We start from the raw sequence: 20,469 nt of genomic DNA, 5'->3' as shown, positions 1-20,469 counted from the left end.
CAACATTTTCATTGGGCTCAACCCTGACGTGCATCCCAAAAGCATCTGCAACCATATCATGAGTTATGGAATCTTGATTCCTATTCTCCACCGACCTACTACTTTCACCAACAATCATGTTATGAAATATTTCACGGCTACCATCGATCTCTCCATAATTAGTCCACACAAAGTAATTCTCTACAAACCCCTTCCTATAATGATAAAGCTTAACTTCCTCCGATTTTTTAAACTTCACACAATCGCACTTGACACAAGGGCACCTAATTACTCCTTCAATTTAGTATGATGAAAGTGACATTACATATCTAATAAAGTCATCAACCCCTTCTACAAAATCCCTCCTCAATCCCCGCCGATTAGGATAATTCCTATTGTACATCCAAGTACTGTAACGACCCGACCGATCGTTTTGAGCACTAGCATATCGATTGGCGGTTTGAGGTGATGGGTAACTTCACTTCAGGTATTATGACTTGTACGTGTGGTCGGAATTAAATTTTGAAAAGTTCAGAGTTGATTTGGAAAGAAAATTCCAATTTTAGAAGCTTTAAGTTGGAGGATTTTGACTCAAGTTTGATTTTTGAGTAAACAACCTCGAAATTGATATTCGAAGATTCCAATAGGTTCGTATGATGATTTCGTACTTGGGTGTATGTCCAGATCGGGTTTGGGATGACTTAGGAACATTTCGGTGCTCATTATGGAAGGTTAACATTTTGGAATAATTTTATAAGTTTGGGTGGAAGTGTATTTTAATGTTATCGATGTCCGTTTGGAATTCCGAGCTTGGGAATAGCTTTGTATGGTGATTCTGGTCTTAGGAGCGCGTCCGGATGTGGATTTGGAGGTCCGTAGGTCATTTTGGGGTCATTTGGCGGAAGTTGAAATTTGAAGGTTTTTGGGAAGTTTGACCGGGAGTGGACCTTTTTGATATCGGGGTAGGATTCTGATTTTGGAAGTTGGAGTAGGTCCGTAATGTAGAATGTGACTTGTGTGCAAAATTTGAGGTCATTTGATAGGTTTCGGCATCGAATGTGGAAGTTTGAAGTTCTGAAGTTCATTAAGCTCGAATTGGGGTGTGATTCGTGATTTCGATATTATTTGGTGTGATTTGAGGCCTCGAGCAAGTTTGTGTTATGTTATAGGACTGGTTTGGGTGATTGGACGGGGTCCCGGAGGCCTCGGGTATGTTTCAGGGTGGTTTCGGACCAAAACGGAATGATTTGTTGTTGCTTTTGCTGCTATCTGGTTTCCTTCTTCGCGAACGCGAAGGGACTCATGCATTCGCGAAGGAGACTTTTGGGGGCTGCTAGATTTTCCCATCGCGAATGCGATGGGGGGAGACGTGAACGCGAACGCGGTGAAGGGCTTGATGGACCTACGCGAACGCGATTGGGCAGACGCGAACGCGTAGAAGGAAGTGAGGAGTTGGGCCTGAGGCCATTTGGCCTACGCGAACGCGAGGCCGGGTTTGCGAACAAGAAGCAGTGAGGGCAGAAGGCTTCGCGAATGCGCCGTGAGGAGCGTGAACGCGAAGAAGATTTTCTGGGCCTATGCTTGGTGAGATTTGCGAACGCGAGGGGCTTGCCGCGTTCGCGAATAAGGGTCGTCTGGGCAGTGTATAAGTTGTAAGAATACGGGTTTTGGCCATTTTTATCTCATTTTCTGCATGAGAGCCGACCTAAGAGCGGATTTGGAGCATCATTTTTACCATCAATCATAAGGTAAGTGAATCCTACTAGTTGTGAGTTAAATACAAGGTTTATACATGGATTTGAACATGAAAATTTGTAAAAATTTGGGATTTTGGTAGAAAAACCTAGAAATTGTATTTTTGGATTTTGACCACGAATTTGGACATGGAATTTGGAATGAAATATATATTTGAGTTCGTGGGGTTATAGATAATGTTTATCTTCGAAAATTTTCGGAATCCGGGCACGTGGGCCTGAGGGTGATTTTTATCAACTTTTCGAGCGGAGTTGGAAATTATTGTAAATTGAATTATAATGAGTATTAGAGTATATTTTTGTGGGTTTGCACATTGTTTGACTAGTTTCTGAACGACGGGCATCGGTTTGAAGTGATACAGTGGCATTGGAGCCGGTTATGGAACTTCGGAGCGGATAAGTCTCCTGTCTAACTCTGTGAGGGGGGAATTACCCCTAGGTGTTGTATATTGCTGTGTGCTATTTGTTGTGGGGGCTACGTACGCGCAAGGTGACGAGAGCCCGTACGTAGCTACATTCATGTTATTGTCCGGGTAGGCTTAGGTTCACATCATGCTATAACTGTACTATTTGAGCAGTCTCTCGCCTATTAAATTCCTCTGTTTTACATTACTACTTGAGACTAGACTTGCTATTGTAGAGACTTCTCGAGTTCATGATTAGTCACTGAATGATTTTACTCCTCTTACGACATGTTTTTGTGATATATATGTTTCTTACGACATGTTTCCGTGATATATATGTTTCATTGAAAGGTTTTTGTTAAAGAAATTACAACTTACACGTTTATTCGTGAGTGGGGTCACGGACCTGTCAAAGCTCCTTATTCTAATGGGATCGGGCCGTTCGCCTCGGTAGTTTAATAGATGCATCTATGGTTCGTGTCGTTCGACCCTCGGCAGTGCACAGTTGATTATTTATGTTGGATCGGGTCGTACGCCTTAGCATTTCTATAAAAATATCATCATGGAATCGTGCATAATATTTGGCAAGAAGCCAGTGTATCCGTGAGTTTTCCTGATTTGAATTAAGACAATTTATTTGATGAGATCCACTACATCTATATATATGCTCCGGTTAAGGAGGAAAATTTGTACCACGTATTTTATGCTTGCTTATTTTATTTATTTACTCTGCCTCATATTTATTTACCTCTTTACTGTACCTGATATTATTGGACAGCTAGTAAGCATCGATGTTGGCCCCTTGTCTCTATTCCTCCGGGGTTAGGCTAGATATTTACTGGGTACACGTTGATTTACGTACTCATACTACACTTGTTGTATATTTTTATGCAGGTACATATATGTCTAGTGACCTTGTGAGAGCAGAGGGGTGTTTATATGCGGGGACTTAGGTGAGCTGCATTCCATATTACGACTCGCAGCCAGCAGAGTCTCCCTCAGAGTATTTATATTTTTTTCTGTCCAATTTGTATTCCGGACAGATGTTGTATTCTATTTTACATTCCTAGTTGATGCTCATGCACTTGTGACACTGAGGTTTTGGGTGATTATGGGTTGTTCAGTATTGAGATTGTGAAAAATACTTTCATTTACTCTGGACTTCCATCTTTTACTATTAAATTGAGGGAAATTATGATTTCAAAATACTAAAATGGGTAATTAAGTCAATCAAGTATTACAGGCTTGCCTGACAGCGGTGTTAGGCGTCATCACGACCTTTAAAGGATTTTGGGTCGTGACAAGTATGATGTTCCATCTATACAAATAAAGTAAAAATAAATTGAGATATTTCCATAAGTATTAGACACTACAACATTTTAGGCCTTAACCATAATCAAAAAATGTGGCCTCAGCTTTAGAAAGAGTTGGCTTTGATCAAAGGCCACACTTTTTGACCTAAGGGAAAGCTTTTCAGGGGGTGATCTAAGCAAGCGTAACATTTTCCCTAAAGCAACGCTTTTCGTGAGGCAAAGGCCACAACGTACAATAGCCATGCTTTTTATGTCCAAGCGTGCTCATTGTCACCTTATAAGCAACCCTTTCCAAGCGTTCCTCTAATAGAAACGTTTGTAAAACGTGATCTTTAATATTATACCCTACTGCCACACTTTAGAAGCGTAGCATTATCATACATATTTTAACCTTTATGCATGAATCAAAATTTGTATGGAGATCTTTTAGAAGCGTAGCATTATCATACATATTTCATAAATTTGAACTTTAGTATGGAGATCTCAAACACTGCATTAACTATTAAATAACAAAATTTGTTTCAAATGAATATACTTGTAATGAACTTTGAAGAAGGAATATTTCATACACTACATCAAATAATGAAAAAATTATTTCATGGTGCCTGCCAGCCATTAACCTTACAAAATTATATATATTCATATTATATCATAAACATCATAATAGTCTATAACTCTTCGTCATTAACCTCCGATAAATCAATTTGATCTAATCCACCATTTTCTGTTAGAAATATACCACCCACTCCTGATTAGTGTTGGGCCCATATTTTTATTTTGTTATTATTTGTATTGGGCCATGCCCATTTGTCTTTCTTTTGTAATTATTTAGAGAGTCGGTTAGAGGAAAAATAGGGTTAGGTATGTATATTATTTTGGGCTTATCATTTTATAGAGGAACGGATCATTTTCTCCTTCTCTTTAACCTCAGAATAATGTAAAGCTTCTTCTCTCTCACTCTCAAACCCTAGATTAGATCTGTACGATTTCACCTCCATTACTGATGTTTACATGGTATCAGAGCCACGGAATCCCATAGATCTAATGTTCCCCTTCCTTCCGAGGTTACCCTCGTAGGATTTCATCACCGTTATGATCTCCGACGAAACTGACGAAATCGATGGATTTTTTTACTGGTCGAGCCATATTGTGGTCTTCTCTTCTACACAACACGATAATTATTGCTACTTCACTAGTTATTGCTTCAATTTTGCGCATCAAGCTCCAAACTGCATGTGTTAGGGTTTGTTGGTGACTGTTCTTTCGATTCCAAGGCCGTACCTTCTCCGGTTGCAAGAAGAGTTGGTATCGTGTCTCATTTTCTCCTATTGTCTTGTGATTCTTCATTAGAATTATTTTTTTTAGCATTGTTTTGGTTTTAATGGCGATATCTGTTGCATCTTCGCCTTCGTCTATTTCTGATACTACAAGTGATACTACCCAACACACACACGTCTTCCTTTCCATCCTGATGATTATACTCACCCTTGCCATCCTTTATATGTTCATCCTTCTGATTTGTTGGGAAGCTCTTTAGTTTCTGAGCCCTTTGATGGGACTTGTTATGGGAGTTGGCGACGATCCATGTTGGTTGCCCTTTCCGTTAGAAACAAGCTGGATTTCATCCATGGGACTGTTGAGAAACCTTCTAAGGGATCTCCTCTCATGCAACAATGGCATAAATGCAATGATTTAGTTGTTGCATGGCTTTCCAACTCTGTCACTAAGCAAATCCATCGAACAGTCGTGTATTCTGAATATGCTAAGGATATTTGGAGGGAATTAGAGACTAGGTATGGGCAGGCTGATAGAGCTAGAGTTTTTGAGCTAAAGAAGGAATTATCTCACATTTCTCAGGGTGCTCTTGATATTGCCTCTTACTTCAACAAAATAAAGTAATTGTGGGATGAGTTGGCTTCTATTTCTGAGTATAAGTGCACTTGTGGTGGTGGCGTAAAGGCAGAGGAGGAGCAACGTATTTACCAGTTTTTGATAAGGTTGAATGATGTATATGTTCAGGTGCGCAGCAACATCGTTATGCTAAAGCCCCTCCCCTTTATTGATATTGTGTACAGCATTCTCCTAAGTGATGAGAAACAGAGACAAGTGTCCTCTACCTCTCAATTTACCTCAGAGTCTACCTCTTTTAATGCTGGTGCTTCTAAACCTGCTTATGCACCTCGGGTGAATTTTGAGCCTTCAAAGTCTCTTATTTGCAAATACTGCAAGAAATCTGGACATAGCATTGAAAAGTGCTACAAGCTCCATGATTTTTCACCCAATTTCAAATTCAAAAAGAATGATGCACCTCGAAGAGCATCTGCCAATGTTGTTATTGAGTCTTCTTCTGTCTTCTCAGTCCATTCTAGCCCTAGTCCCAGTACTGTATTTTCAAATGATGCATCTGATCAGCACTCTGGAGTGTCAGGGCTGACCAAGGAGCAATATTCTCAACTGATGTTGCTTCTGCAACAGTCTCATGTTAGCCCAGATCCTTCTCACTCTCTCATGGCCTCTGCTCATTTTGCTGGTAGGATTGCTACTCACAATGTGTTACTTAAACCTGCTTTATTTTCACAAGTAGATAGTTCGGCTTGGATTCTTGACTCTGGGGCATCTGATCATATGACTTCTCAAAAGTCTCTTCTCTTTAATCTAGAACCTCTCACTATTCTTTGCCTTGTATCTCTTCCTAATGGATATAAAGTTAAGGTTACACTTACTGGATCTTTGACTTTGTTTTCCAATTTCACACTTCACTCATGTATGTTCCAACTTTCCAATTTAACCTTATTTCTGTTTATCAATTAGTGGCACAATTTGATGGCATTGCTCAATTTTCTAAGGTTGTGTGTGTCTTACAGGGGCCTTCTCTGAAGAAGCCACTGGTTCTTGGTAAACTGGACAAAGGGCTATACAAGCTGGACATTACTCAGTCAACATCCATGCCATGTTCATCTCTTTCTGTTGTTTCTTTTCCTGTTATTGAAGTGTGTTCACCTGATTCTGTTTTTCCTGTTGATCCTGTTTGTAATTCAACTAATTCCACTATTAATAAAATGGATGTTCTTTGGCATTTTAGACTAGGACATGTACCTTTTTCTAAGATGAAACTTATTTCTGATATTAGTTCTTGTCTTTCCCCTAAGCAATCCTTCCCTTGTTCAGTCTGTCCCTTGGCCAGGCAAACTAGGTTACCTTTCCCTGATAGTTCCATTCAATCTTCTTCCCCATTTCAACTAATCCATGTTGATACTTGGGGTCCCTACCATTCCCCCACATCAGGTGGTGCTAGGTATTTCCTCACTATAGTTGATGACTACACTAGGGCTACCTGGACCCACCTTCTTGGTTCCAAAAGCAGTGCTTTTGACCTCCTTAAGGCTTTCATAGCCATGGTAGATACCCATTTTTCTTTCAAGATTCAAAGTGTTAGGAGTGACAATGCTTTAGAACTAGGTTCCTCTACCTATGGTTCCAAATTCTTTACTGAGAAAGGCATCATCCACCAGACTTCTTGTCTACACACTCCTCAATAAAATGGTGTAGTTGAAAGGAAACATAGACACTTGCTTGAAACTGCAAGAGCTTTGCTTTTTCAATCCAGCTTGCATGCTTCTTTCTGGGGTGATTGCATTCTCACTGCCACTTATCTTATCAACAGGTTCCCTTCACCTCTTCTCCATCACAAAAGCCCCTTTGAACTCCTCTATGGAAAGCCTCCTTCCTATAGCCATCTGAGATCTTTTGGATGTCTATGCTATGCCACTGTTCCTAGGGTCCATAGGGACAAGTTTGGAGTTAGGTCTGTCCTTTGTGTTTACTTAGGCTACCCTTTTGCTAAAAAAGGCTATAAGTTGTATAATCTTGCTTCCAAATCTTCTTTTGTGTCCAGAGATGTTATTTTTCATGAGACCATATTTCCTTTTGCCCAAACTTCCTCCACTCTTTCTACTGTTTTTCCTTCCTAGTCATCTCCTGTTGATGTCTTTCCTTCTGCAACTTCTTACTTCCCTTCTTCGGGTGAGACAAGTGGTGAGGTGTTTCCCTCATCTTCCCCTTCATCTTCACCCCCTCCTTGTAATGTTTCTTCTTCTTCTCCTTCTTCTACTGCTTTGCCTTCTTCTTCTCCTACTCACTTCACTTCTCCTTCACCTGTAAGGAAGTCCTCCAAACCTCACAATCCCCCCAGCTAGCTCCAAAACTATGTTTGTTCTTTCCCTACTTGTTCTAGGCATGTTGTTTCTTTATCAGCTCCTGCTGATCTTTCTATTTTTGAGCCCGAGTCTTACTCTCAAGCTGTCCCTCTTCCTGAATGGCAGGAGGCTATGAGACATGAATTTGAGGCTTTTGAAACCAATGGCATATGGTCTGTCATGCCTTTGCCTCCTGGTAAGAAACCTATTGGGTGTAAGTGGGTTTACAAGGTTAAATATAAGGCTGATGGAAGTGTTAAGAGGTATAAAGCTAGATTGGTGGTTAGGGGGAACACTCAGGTAGAGGATATTGATTTCCAAGAGACTTTCTCTCATGTTGTCAAAATGTCCACCATTAAAACTTTGGTTGCTCTTGCTGTTAAAAGACAGTGGCCCCTTTTTCAGCTTGATGCCAATAATGCCTTTTTGCATGGGGACTTGGATGAGGAAGTTTTCATGAAGCTTCCTCCTGGTTATTCTGTTCTCTCCACATCTGGTTCTGACCAATTGGTGTGCAAGCTTCAGAAGTCTTTTTATGGCTTGAGACAAGCTTTAAGGCAATGGTATGCTAAGCTTTCTCAAGCCCTCACATCTAGAGGTTATTCATCTTCTCTCAATGATTACTCCCTCTTCATTAAGGGTTCTGGTGCTTCTCTTGTGATATTGGTTGTTTATGTGGATGACATTGTGATCACTGGGGCTGATTCTTCTAAAATTTCTGATGTTAAGTCCTTTCTCCATGCTCAGTTCAAGATTAAGGATTTGGGGTCCCTTAACTATTTTCTGGGCATTGAGGTTTATTATTCAGATTCTGGGGTTTTCATTCATCAGATGAAGTTTATCCTTGATCTATTGGCTAACTTTCACTGCTCAGATGTTTCTCCTGTGTTTGTCCTCTTGAGTTGTCTGCCAAGCTTAAAGCTCATGGAGGTGATCCCTTACCAAAGCCTGATGTCTATAGGTCTCTTATTGGGAAGTTGAATTTTCTTACTCACACTCGGCGTGATATTTATTTTGTTGTTCAACACCTTAGTCAATTCATGCAATCCCCTTGTCTTCCCCATATGCAAGTTGCGCTCCATGTGTTAAGATACCTGAAAGGTACCTCTGATTGTGGGATTTTCTTCAACAATTTCTCTGATTTGTCTCTAACTGCTTACTGTGATAGTGATTGGGTTGCCTGTCTTGACACTAGGAAGTCTGTGAGTGGTTATTGTATGTTTTTGGGTGGCAGTCTTGTGGTTTGGAAGTCTAAGAAGCAGCATGTTATCTCCATGTCTTCTGCTAAAGCTGAATGCAGGGCAATGAGCAAATTTGTGACTGAGCTGGCCTGGATGTCTCGTTTGTTATCTGATTTGGGTTTGCATTCATATTCACCTATTTCTTTGTTTTGTGATTCTCATGCTGCTATCCACATTGCTAAGAACCCAGTTTTTCATGAACGAACGAAGCATATTGAACTTGACTGCCACTTGGTGCGGGCCAAGCTTGCTGAAGGCCTTATTCATCTGCTGCATACTTCTTCTTCTCAGTTGGCTGGTATTTTCACTAAGGTTCTCGGTGGTGCTACTCATCATGGTTTTCTTTCCAAGTTGGGGGTTTTGTCACCCTCCAACTTGAGGGGGGGTGTTAGAAATATACCACCCACTCCTGATTAGTATTAGGCCCATATTTTTGTTTTGTTATTATTTGTATTGGGCCAGGCCCATTTGTCTTTCTTTTGTAATTATTTATAGAGTCGGTTAGAGAGGAAGTGGGTTAGGTGTGTATATTATTTTGGGCTTATCATTTTGTAGAGGAACGGATCATTTTCTCATTCTTTTCAACCTCAGAATAATGTAAAGCTTCTTTTCTCTCACTCTCAAACCCTAGATTAGATTTGTACGATTTCACCTCCATTACTGATGTTTACATTTTCAATTCCATCTCCAGAATTTTCCTACAAATTTAAAATTAAATTAAAAGTTAGATAGAAACCAATATTATACAAGTGCAAACTCAAATGAGCATATTTTCACCAATCAAAAGCGCAACACTAATAACAATGAAAAAGTAGTACTACCAGGGCAAAAGACAATGGATGAGAGGACAAACCGAAATCAATAGCCATTTGACATTCAGAGTAATTTCTTATGTGTTTCAGTGAGTAGCGGATATAGAACAGTTTACACCACCACGGGCAAATAACTTTATACAATCCTATTTAAGTTGGCCTCGTTATACAGGAGGACTACAAACTTAACAGTGATCTTCTGATAGAATATGTAATAACAAACTATCCAACTTAGCACTTATCTTCACCAATCAGATGCGCAATACTTTCAATAGAGAAAATGACATTTGGAAGCTACTTGTACACCATGTCTATGTTAGAAAGCAGTAACTTTTGAATGCATGTACGACCCCTCTTGCATAAAACATGATATTCTTTTGTTCTTTGTATAAGAAAATAATTCGTTTGATTTCACAAATATGTAGGTAAGATGCTTTTCGCTTCGCCTTATGAATGTCCTCAAAGATGATAAAACTAAGGAATAAGAAGGCATAAACTTTTAGGTGGTATGATATATTTTTCTAATTTTCAGGTGGTATGAAACATAAAACTTTCTAATGAAGTTGAACATATGTTATAATGGAGTACTGATTTTAGAGAAAATAACTGGTGGATAAAATTACAGTTTCGGCTTCAACAATAGTATATGTTTCACAATTCTACGGGCAAGAAGTTTGAAGGATAAAGCAATTGTATAACTAGATAGAAAGTTACCAGATATTGCTTAAGTAACCTTGTAGAGTGCATTTCTCTGCTTTGTGTTCTCAACTAAATTCTGCCAATGTATATCTCTTTTCATGTGGTCATGAAATAACCTAAATACCAAGGGAAAGTACAAATCACATCACACTAAAAGTCACAAGTAAGCTTCCTGAATGCATTAATGAATAACCATAACTCAGATGAATACCTAGTACACGGGAAAGACTTCAGTATGCTAAACATGGATGATGAATCCAAAATCAAGAAGAATTAACTAACTTTGTATGGGTTGTAATAATAACAATATTTAATATATATAATATTTCTTTTGAAGCATAAAAATACTTGGCAAAAATCCAAAAATCTTTATGTTCCTTACGGAATGCATTAGTCTTACTTTCATTCAAGGTATCTTGAAACAGAAAGTTTCAACAAACTCAATTTTTACACGAATATCTATAAATATGAAACTCGCAATTTATAAATCAATTGGCTAGATTGGCATCCAGTTAGATTGATAATAAATTATATACTAGTAGTTATTGTAATGAAGTAATAGCCATTACTTATTATTGTGCCAATATTTACACGTGCCAGGGAGATATTTTGCAAGCATGAACTAAGTAGAATTTGCAATAGGCAGTGAATATGCAAGTTTTTATTTTTTCCAGTATCAATAGATGGGCAAAATGCAAGTAAAAAATGAAATATCTACATACTGAACCTAATCACAGAATTTAGATTATATTAGTAACATTCTCAGGCATGGAGAAACAAAAGGAACCTAACCATATAAGTTAGATTACTACCGTAAGGTTATTAGTCAGATCAAAGATTTTAAGTATTGCACTACAGAAATATCAACAACTTGATTCACAAAGTATAATATTAACACAGCTCTTGATAACAATGTAGGGCAATTCACTATTTGGATAGATTCATGGAGGCATTCCAATACGAAAAGCAATGTAGATGATAGAAACTACAAGATAAATATCACAAAATCACATAAATAATATCTGTCTGACTTCCACCATGACAAAATAAGCACTCGCTGATAAATCAATGCAGAACTGATTTTTTCCATAACGATACCATATTCATACCTATAAAAAAATAATATTATATTCATATTAATCCAATATAAAACCTTTTAGTAGTGAGCAAGCATATATCCAAAGGAAAGAAAAAGGATAAAACACAAACACAATATCATATCAAACTCTCACATATCTCCTCTAGAGAAGAATTATTAAGTCTTTTACCACTGTCATTGATGATCAGATCTACTTGTCTCGCCCCTGCATAAACTGTCGAAAATTGAACACACTTCAATATTAAGACTTGGGTTGGTTTATAAGGCATAGAAGAAATTGAACGCAAACTAATTTCTTTCATAATAGGACAAACAATTATGATTGAAACCTGAAAATATTAAGGGAAAATAAGCATGAGAAGCCCTTAAACAATCCTTCAAGTGCAACAAGGGTTTTTTATTTCACAACTTCAAATCCATCAAGATTTAGAGTGCAACACTAAAAATCGTACCAAAATTATATATAGTTCTTAGCAAAGAAATTAAACACAAAAAAAGTTATAGTAAAGATAGATTAATCAAAGTGGGTTTGACAAGATCAGCACATACAAGTATGGAAGCAAAGTTAACCATTTCCGTAAAGGAACGGAAGGTGCAAACAGGTCGATGGCGGCACTTGACTAGGTGTTGCAGAGGAAGAACCGCCGAAGGAGCCAACACAAGTTGACTCGGTGCAAGACCACCTCAGTTAGTTTCATTGCTGAAACTCCATCTTTGTACTGAATGGACTTGGTCGCTGTAAGCCGGCGGAGGAGACGGAGTATGCGAAACAGCGGAAAGGGATTGGGAAATTTCAAAGGAGAAATAGTTTAGAGGTCTCCTTTGCCTCTTCAGAACTGGGGGAAATATTTCGCTTAAGAGAAATAATAGGGGAAAATATTTGGGGAAAATTTATTGAATGTTTTACAATACACTTAAAAGGGGTGATTTTTAGAATGAATAAACATAACCCTTTAAAAGTGTTGCAATATTTGTGAGTAAGTGTTGTCAAATATTTTATAATTTGACAACAATTAAAAAGCATAGCCTTCCTAGTTAAAAACAAGGTTTTAGAAGCGTTGCCTAAATTGTGTGGCCTAAAACTATGCCACTCCTTAAAAGCGTGCCCACAAATACTTTTGGCAACAATTTTCAAGCGTTGTTTAAATTAGTGTGGTTTTAATTTATTCTACAATTATAAATTAAATAAATTATTTTTAGTTAATTAAAATAATTAATTTTTGCTAATTATATCAAAATTAAATTATAGTAAATATAATTTATTATGATTCATTCAATTTAAACATAAACTATAAATTTAATTCATACCCAAAAGGTTCAACACTTATCTCTAAAAGTTCAACCATTACCCCTACAAATTTAACCCATACCCTAAACAATTCAATTAATACCCTAAACAATTCAATTAACCTCACAAAACATAAGCTCTATCTAAAAAGTTCAACACTTAACCCTAAAAGTTCAATTCATACCCTAAAAATTTAATTCACAAGAACAAATCCTAAAAACTCAATTCAATTCAAAGTTAAACATTCAATTCCTAACTAAACTACTCAAGTCAATACAAACTTAAACAATCAATTTACACCATACATAATCAATTCAATTCAATTCAATTTTAACAAGACCTAAACCCTAGATTTCAATAAAATTCAAAGTTAGACAATCAATTTAAATAATAATTAACTAATTCATGTAAGTTCAAATCGACACTTGAAATTTTTAGGAGGTGGAGGAGGAGGGGCAGTGGAGGCAGTAGCAGCAGCGACGACGACGACGACGGAGGCAGTGGCGACGTGAGGTGGCACGGAGGAGTGAGGAATAAGATTTGTGTGAGGAAAATAGAGAAGGAGTGGGGGAAGTGTGTTATATGTGTGAGGGAGAAGAGAATGAGAGTTAGAAAATTTTGAGAAGAGAAGAAAAGAAATGAGGGGGAATCCCGTATTTCATATCTGAAATTAAAAGTACCGACTGACGTCAGTCAGTAAAGTCGGTCGATATACTTAAGTGACCGTTGACTGTGTTTGACCACAATTAATCGACCGACTTCGGTCGGTTATCTTAAAAAAAACCTAAATTAATTTTTTTGTGTTATTATTTCTTAAAATATTATAAACTTTAAAAAATAATTATAAACTATAAGCATATATTTTATCCACATATATATTTACTAATAAATAATTATAAACTATAAGCATAATCTTTATAAATAATAATATTAACTAATTACTTTTAATAAACTATAAGCATATATTTTATTCACACATATATATATAATTAATCAATCATAATAAACAAATAAAAGTATATATATATATACGACGTTTATTTTATTCGAATTTCATGTTTCGTCTTATATATTCATTCGTTTTATAACTAGTTACAAATCACATAGATTAATAAATATCGGTCAAGACGTTTTACCTTTTGTATCCATCTATCTAAGTTAATTTTTTAAGTTATAATTAAGTATATGGGTCATTTCACACACACACACACACACACATACACACTATATTGTAATTGATGATCAATCACATACATTACTACGCACGAAAACTTGATCAATTGATGAATTCATAAACCAATATTATTCTATTTTAAATACGTTTAGTCGATTATTATATTAACTCATTTACTTAATGCTAATAGCTTTTTTTATTTATTTAATTTGTGATACATATATATACATGTCAAAGAAATTTCGTATTGTTCTATATTTCATTCATTCATCACTAATAATGCATGACATAGATTAATCGATTAAGTCGAGATGTTTTGTCTTTAATATTCACCGATATAGGTTGACACGTTTTGTTTTTAATATTCATCGATGCATCTAAGTAAGTTATAAGTTGATGAATTAATTTACAAATAGATATATTTGATGATGATCAATTATATATACTAATTAGATTATTGCTTCTTCGCAAGTCTATCCCCAAAAAAATCTAACCCTGTAGCCCTAGCGCTTCGCGTTCTTAGATGTGGCTATACCTATATATATATATATATATATACACTTCGTTGTACTACTTTAACTATATACAGCTTGTTATAGTATATGTTAGTGCATTCATTATTTGTATTATAAAATAAAGTGTTAATGGATTATATTTATATTATTTAGATAGCAAATTTTAATGTAATTCAAAAATTTGACCATGTTTGACCTATGAACCGACCGAAGTTGGTTGGTTATTTTTCAGAAATTACTGCTATCCACCAAATTTGGTCGGTAAGATCTTCTCCTGTAATAACGGACCGACTTTGGTCAGTAACTTCAACTATAAATTTTATAAAATATTTTAAATAATAATATAATTATTAAAATTTAAAAATATAGGTCCACCTAACCTACCGATGTTGGTCGGTAATCAAAAAAGTACTTTATTAAGCAAGTCTGATCATTGCGGTCAAATATTTGACCAATATATCGACCGATTTCGGTCGGTATGTAATTTTTTAAAAATATAAAATATTTTTTTGGTAGTTTTCATTCGCTTTGGACGATTTTGTGGTCGCTTTTATTGACCGACCAATATTGGTCGGTACGACTCGGTCGAATTTTCCCGGATTTCTAGTAGTGATAAATCGAATGACCATCCAAAAAAAATTACTAAATGATAGAAATATGGCTTCTTATAGTTCATCGGGTTTCTAATCCCTACTTCTCTTTAACTCTAGCCCTTTTTGTTGTGAAAATAGCACGGGTTAGCCAGTTTTTAGATTGATAATTAAAAAATAGCCACTATTTTGCTGCAACACGAAAAGTTCCAGCATCATATACTGGAGATTGGTACACATGTGTATGAACTTCCAATATATTATGCTGGAACTCCAACACACGGAAAGTTCCAGCATACTATATTGGAGATTGGAGCACTTGTGTATGAACTTCCAACATATTATGCTGGAACTCTAGTATATTATGCTGGAACTCTAGTATATTATGCTGGAAGACCAGTATATTATGCTGTAATATTTTACGTATTTTGAACAATGTTTTCGTTCAGATTTATCTTTATATGAAAAGTGATTAAATTTTGATTACTTTTGAAACTGTGGCTATTTTTCAGTTACCACTTCTAAATCCATCTATTTTTGAATTTCACCCATTTTTGTTCCAAGAGATGCCAACGACAAACCAGAGGTAGCCAGTTTTTGGACTGATAATTAAAAAATAGGCACTATTTTGCTGCAACACGGAAAGTTCCAGGATCATATACTGGAGATTGGTACACCTGTGTATGAACTTCCAACATATTATATTGGAACTCCAACACACGGAAAGTTCCAGCATACTATACTGGAGATTGGAGCACTTGTGTATGAACTTCCAGCATATTATGCTGGAACTCTAATATATTATGGTGGAAGTCCAGTATATTATGCTGTAATATTTTTCGGATTTTGAACAGTATTTTCGTTTAGATTTATCTTTATATGAAAAGTGACTAAATTTCGATTACTTTTGAAACTGTGGCTATTTCAACTACCACTTCTAAATCCGTCTATTTTTAAATTTCACCCCTTTTTGTTCCAAGAGATGCCAACAATAAACCAGAGGTAGAAATAGTTTCCGGATTAGCTCCAAAAGGACACTAAGAGTACCATAAATGTCATCTAAAACATAATCCTTATCCGTTAATAATCCTTCTTTGGATCCGCTCGGTTTTAATAAAAACTATCTTCGTCGGTTGTTTATATCAAGTCATAATTTTATTATAAATTAAAGTGAGAATATAGTTAACTAATTATGATTTAGTGATAATTATATTTATAAAAACATATCATGTTTTTACTGAGATAGCGTAATGTGAGTATGTATGTATTTACCATTTCATTGACCACATGAATTTCATTTGAATTGTTCAATGTTCTTCTAACACGTTCCATTGACGGCTTGAGTTTCATTTGAATCGTTAACTAAAGTAACATGGACGACTTAAATTTCCATTTGAATTGTTAACAAAATGCACTAAAACTGTATCGCGAATGAATACGATATCACACCATATTTGTATGGGACCAATAACGATCAATAGAAAAAATTTGTATGGGACATCACTACCTGTATGACATTCGCTTTTTATATATACTTCTACATATCATGACTTAACTAATGCATATAATTTATCTAAGTATAATATTCTACCATAATTAACTAATAAAATTTGATACAAATATTGAATATAAATATTTTTTTTATTTAACAACACTAGAACAAATTGTATGTATTAAAAGAAAACGACCCTTTTAAAAAAGTACAACAACAACAAACCTACGCAGACTTTACCCTCATCTTGAAGGTAGAGATACTATTTCGATAAATCATCGGTTTTAGAAAACGTAAAAAGAAATAGTAACAACAAGATAATAAGAAAATGAAGCGAAAAAAACTGTATGTAATATTAGATATCTAACAATAATAAATATAAGACTAACACTAATAAATTATACTAAGAAAGTAGCCATAAACAAATCACAAAAACACAAGTTAATTGCATGGTCACAACATATTTTCATTTGGCGTGTAAAATTTGCTCATTTGACAAAAATATATGGACCATTCTAAATTCAAATAATACCAATCAAACTCCCACTTGGTCAAGTCAACCCTGTATTTCCATTGACTACTTTTTCTCACGTAAATCAATTTCTCCTCCAAAGGCGCATTAAGTTTATGCCTTTCACGTGGCCAAATTTTACAGGTGTTAGAAGTTGACATTTTTTGAGTTCCAATAAAAGTCTACGTCAACTCCTAAGAGTAAAATCTATCCGTTCGATCTTTTTATTTAATCCAACGATCAATATTCAAGGAAAAGTGGTTACCGTCTATATCCGTTATTGGTCAATTAAAAAAAGAATAAAATATCTCTGATTCCATGTGGTTTCCATCAAGATAGTCAGCTTTTTTTCTGCTTTTTAAATTTTATTTGAGAAATGGTAGCTTTAGATCTTTTTTTTAAAAATTGAGAAATATAAAAAGTCAATCGCTTAAAGATATTATTCTCTCTTTTTAATGATATTTAGAATATCAATTTGACATTTTAGTGCTGTTGGCTTCGTATAGAATATTCGTTATTTAGTGCTGGTGGCTTCGTAAAATTATTCGTTGTGTCTACCATCTTCTTTCAAGTCAACGAGTATAGTAGGAGAGGATAAGAACATGGCCGGAACAACATGGTTAATAGTATGTTAGTCCAAGTTTTGAAAATCAACTTATTTTGAGAATTTTTTTTAGTCAAAAATATTTTTGGTGAAAAATAATTTGTATTTGATTAATTAATTTAAAAAATATTTTTGAGCAACAATTAATGTTTAACCATGCTTTTAAAAAATATTTCAAAATATATTTTTCTCAAAAGTATTTTTCAAAAGTGCTTTTGGGGAGAAACTATTTTCTTTCTTTCTGCTTCTCCAAAACTGATTTTGCTTTTCCTCAAAAAAAAAAAATTTCAAAAACATGACCAAACACTTTAACTTTGAATTTATTTTTTTATTTTTTGAAAAAAAAGTAGTTCTAGGTTTGAAGAAACTTGTCCAAACATGCTATAAGTATAAGTTTGACGGAACCCGATAGTTTTAATAACTTTGTTTCTATATTAAAAATTCTATTAAATAAGTGAAAAAGTTAAATCAAGAATTTAACTACTAATATTTTATGTCGATATCTTTGGATTTAAAGCTATACAGTTTAAAAATTCTAGTTTTGCATCTGATTAAGAAGATAAAAGGTAAAATGAAGAGTAATAGTAATTATATTGGAAGATCCAAAGATTAGCGTTGACATAAGTGGTGATATATTTTTTTTCCAATTAGAACTGTCAAAACAGGTTGATACAACCTATCTTTAAAAAAAATTCTTTTGAGAAGAAGTTTATTCAAATTTGCCAATTTCTAAAGGTGGTGTCTGATTTCATCACCATTAAGGTCAGTATAAAAAGATCAAATTTTATTTTAATATAGTTAGACCTCTACGTAACAGTCACCTATTATAATAATATTTTGGTATAGTAGCTAAATTTTCTTTCAAATTAATTTTTTATACTATTTTATCTTTCTATAACAACAACTATCATTATTATGCCCGTATACTCTCTGTAAGATTACCTAGATCTACTCAAATATTAATTGATTTTACTATTTCCTAATTCAGTTGCTAGTCGTCTATTCCCATCATAAAAGAACACTAGTAATGCTTTGCTATCAAAAACCACATATTGAATATAATCTCTTAGTCAATGAATAATTAGTATTTTGACCAAATAAGATGAAATATTTAATAAAGTCCACTGATTTTGACAAAAAATTTATGATATCGATACATACTTGGTAATTAAAGATTTTTTAATTAAATTCAAATAAATTTCTTATTTTTATAACATTAAAAAATAAAAGAAATAATTTTTTTGATAATTTTTTTATCTACAATAGCTAAACAAGATTGGATATCAAATGTTATTGTAGGTGTATAATGACCCATTGCTATAAAAAAAAAAAATATCGAAACAAACGAAATTGTTATAAAGGTTTGATTATATACCAAAATTTAAACTGCGATTCTCCTCTTTATGAGTGCTACATAAATGCTAAGAAATAGTCGACTATCAGCTAGTATTTTAATTGAATGTCAAAAGTCATTTTGATTAGTATTTACCCACAAAATCGGATAATAATTGAATTTGTAAATGGTTTTAAGGATACGTGGATTAACTTGACACAAAATGATAAATTAGATTGTAATTGAAATAAATGATGGTAAAGTAAATGCAAACCACACGAATTGGGTAATTTCAGCTTTGGAAGGTTAGCCACCCTCGAGTCGAATGTACTTCGATCGATATCAAGGCACAGAGGAATAAGTGCTTAAAGAGAATAATGATGTATTGCTTTAGAATACGTGTTACAATGTACTAAATGAATTATCAGACCCCCTTTATATAGTAGAGGAGTCCCATTCTAGGTACAATTCTATAAAAGGTAAAAAATCTTCTAATTAACTGATTGTCGATCTCTTATCGATACGTGCCGAGATCTCCGCCGTGATATTCGGTCGGTCACGGATATCACGGCCTTCTGTTGGCCGAGCTTGACTGCCTGACAACGTTCTTCGAAGTTAATCGAGGCTAGGGACCGATTCCGAATCACGGCCCCGACATTCTCGAGGGCGGGCGTTATGGTACGGACTCCAAATTGATGAGATTTCTACCTCGATCTAAGCTCCCCCATTACCATATCTCGAGCTTGGCTTATAATGTCGGAGATCAGGATGTACTATGAGACCGATTCTACCCGTATACAGATAGTCCCCTCGTTTTTCGGAGGGTAGATGACGAGAAACGATATGAGCTCCCGATTATCACTTTAATATACCGTGACAGAAACGATAAAAAAGTTGAAATGTCCCGTCGATCTAGTCTTAATGGCATTAAATGCTTGTCAATTGCCGGTCGGCCACTCCCAGATGTGAACCGTCGCTGGAAAACTATAAATACCCCTTCCTTTGTTCATTCAAACTTTACATCCAAGTCTTCTGCCCTCATGTCTAAGAAATTTCAATACTTCCAAGCACTTATATTCTGGTTACTTTGAGATCTTTTATAAGAACTTTCATTCGTCTTCATCTCAAACCATCAAGTGTACTCTTTTTAACTTCTTCTTTTTCCTCGTTTTTTCTCTATCTTTCAAAGAAATGGCGAAAACTTCAAAATTCGTTCCCCAAAAAGAAACTCCCTCTACCTCGCGGCTGGCTACCGAGGAAGTCGTCTCACATACTACTGTCAAGGAATCGGCATCGGAACCTCCTCTGAAAATATTCATCCCCGGTGGGTGCCCGGTTAATGTTGATTTTAAGGTCGAAAAGCCCTCCTCCGTACTAGGTCGGTGCGAGGAGGTCTCGAGGTACATCGACTCGATCACCGAGGATATTCTCTCCGAAGTCATAAAGGATTGCAACTGGGTTGACA

General features: G+C 35.4%; 1 protein-coding gene and 1 long non-coding RNA gene across 2 annotated transcripts; one reads left to right on the top strand and one right to left on the bottom strand.

The window, feature by feature from the left end:
* Positions 1–4,831: 4,831 nt before the first annotated feature.
* On the top strand, positions 4,832–9,304 carry LOC107802359 (uncharacterized). The gene is made up of 7 exons (XM_075231422.1): positions 4,832–4,880; positions 4,988–5,345; positions 5,526–6,162; positions 6,315–6,848; positions 7,422–7,615; positions 7,685–8,413; positions 8,521–9,304. The coding sequence occupies exons 1-7, from the start codon at positions 4,832–4,834 to the stop codon at positions 9,302–9,304; spliced, it is 3,285 nt and encodes a 1,094-aa protein (XP_075087523.1).
* Positions 9,305–9,729: 425 nt separating this feature from the next.
* Positions 9,730–12,502, bottom strand: LOC142169424 (uncharacterized). The gene is made up of 3 exons (XR_012699161.1): positions 12,047–12,502; positions 11,631–11,711; positions 9,730–10,514 (listed from the first exon to the last, which is right to left on the bottom strand). It is a non-coding gene; the product is annotated as an uncharacterized LOC142169424 (long non-coding RNA).
* Positions 12,503–20,469: the final 7,967 nt, after the last annotated feature.

The sequence above is a fragment of the Nicotiana tabacum genome, chromosome 15 (genome assembly GCF_000715075.1).
Source record: "Nicotiana tabacum cultivar K326 chromosome 15, ASM71507v2, whole genome shotgun sequence".
NCBI lineage: Eukaryota > Viridiplantae > Streptophyta > Magnoliopsida > Solanales > Solanaceae > Nicotiana > Nicotiana tabacum.
This window is presented reverse-complemented; position numbering and strand designations above follow the sequence as displayed.

Excerpts from the sequence above, each read along its gene's own strand:
- LOC107802359 (XM_075231422.1), top strand. The coding sequence starts at position 4,832 with ATGGCGATATCTGTTGCATCTTCGCCTTCGTCTATTTCTGATACTACA. Across the intron at positions 4,881-4,987 it reads GTCTATTTCTGATACTACAA|TTTCTGAGCCCTTTGATGGG; the intron begins GTGATACTACCC and ends GAAGCTCTTTAG. Across the intron at positions 6,849-7,421 it reads TTAAGGCTTTCATAGCCATG|TCATCTCCTGTTGATGTCTT; the intron begins GTAGATACCCAT and ends TTTCCTTCCTAG.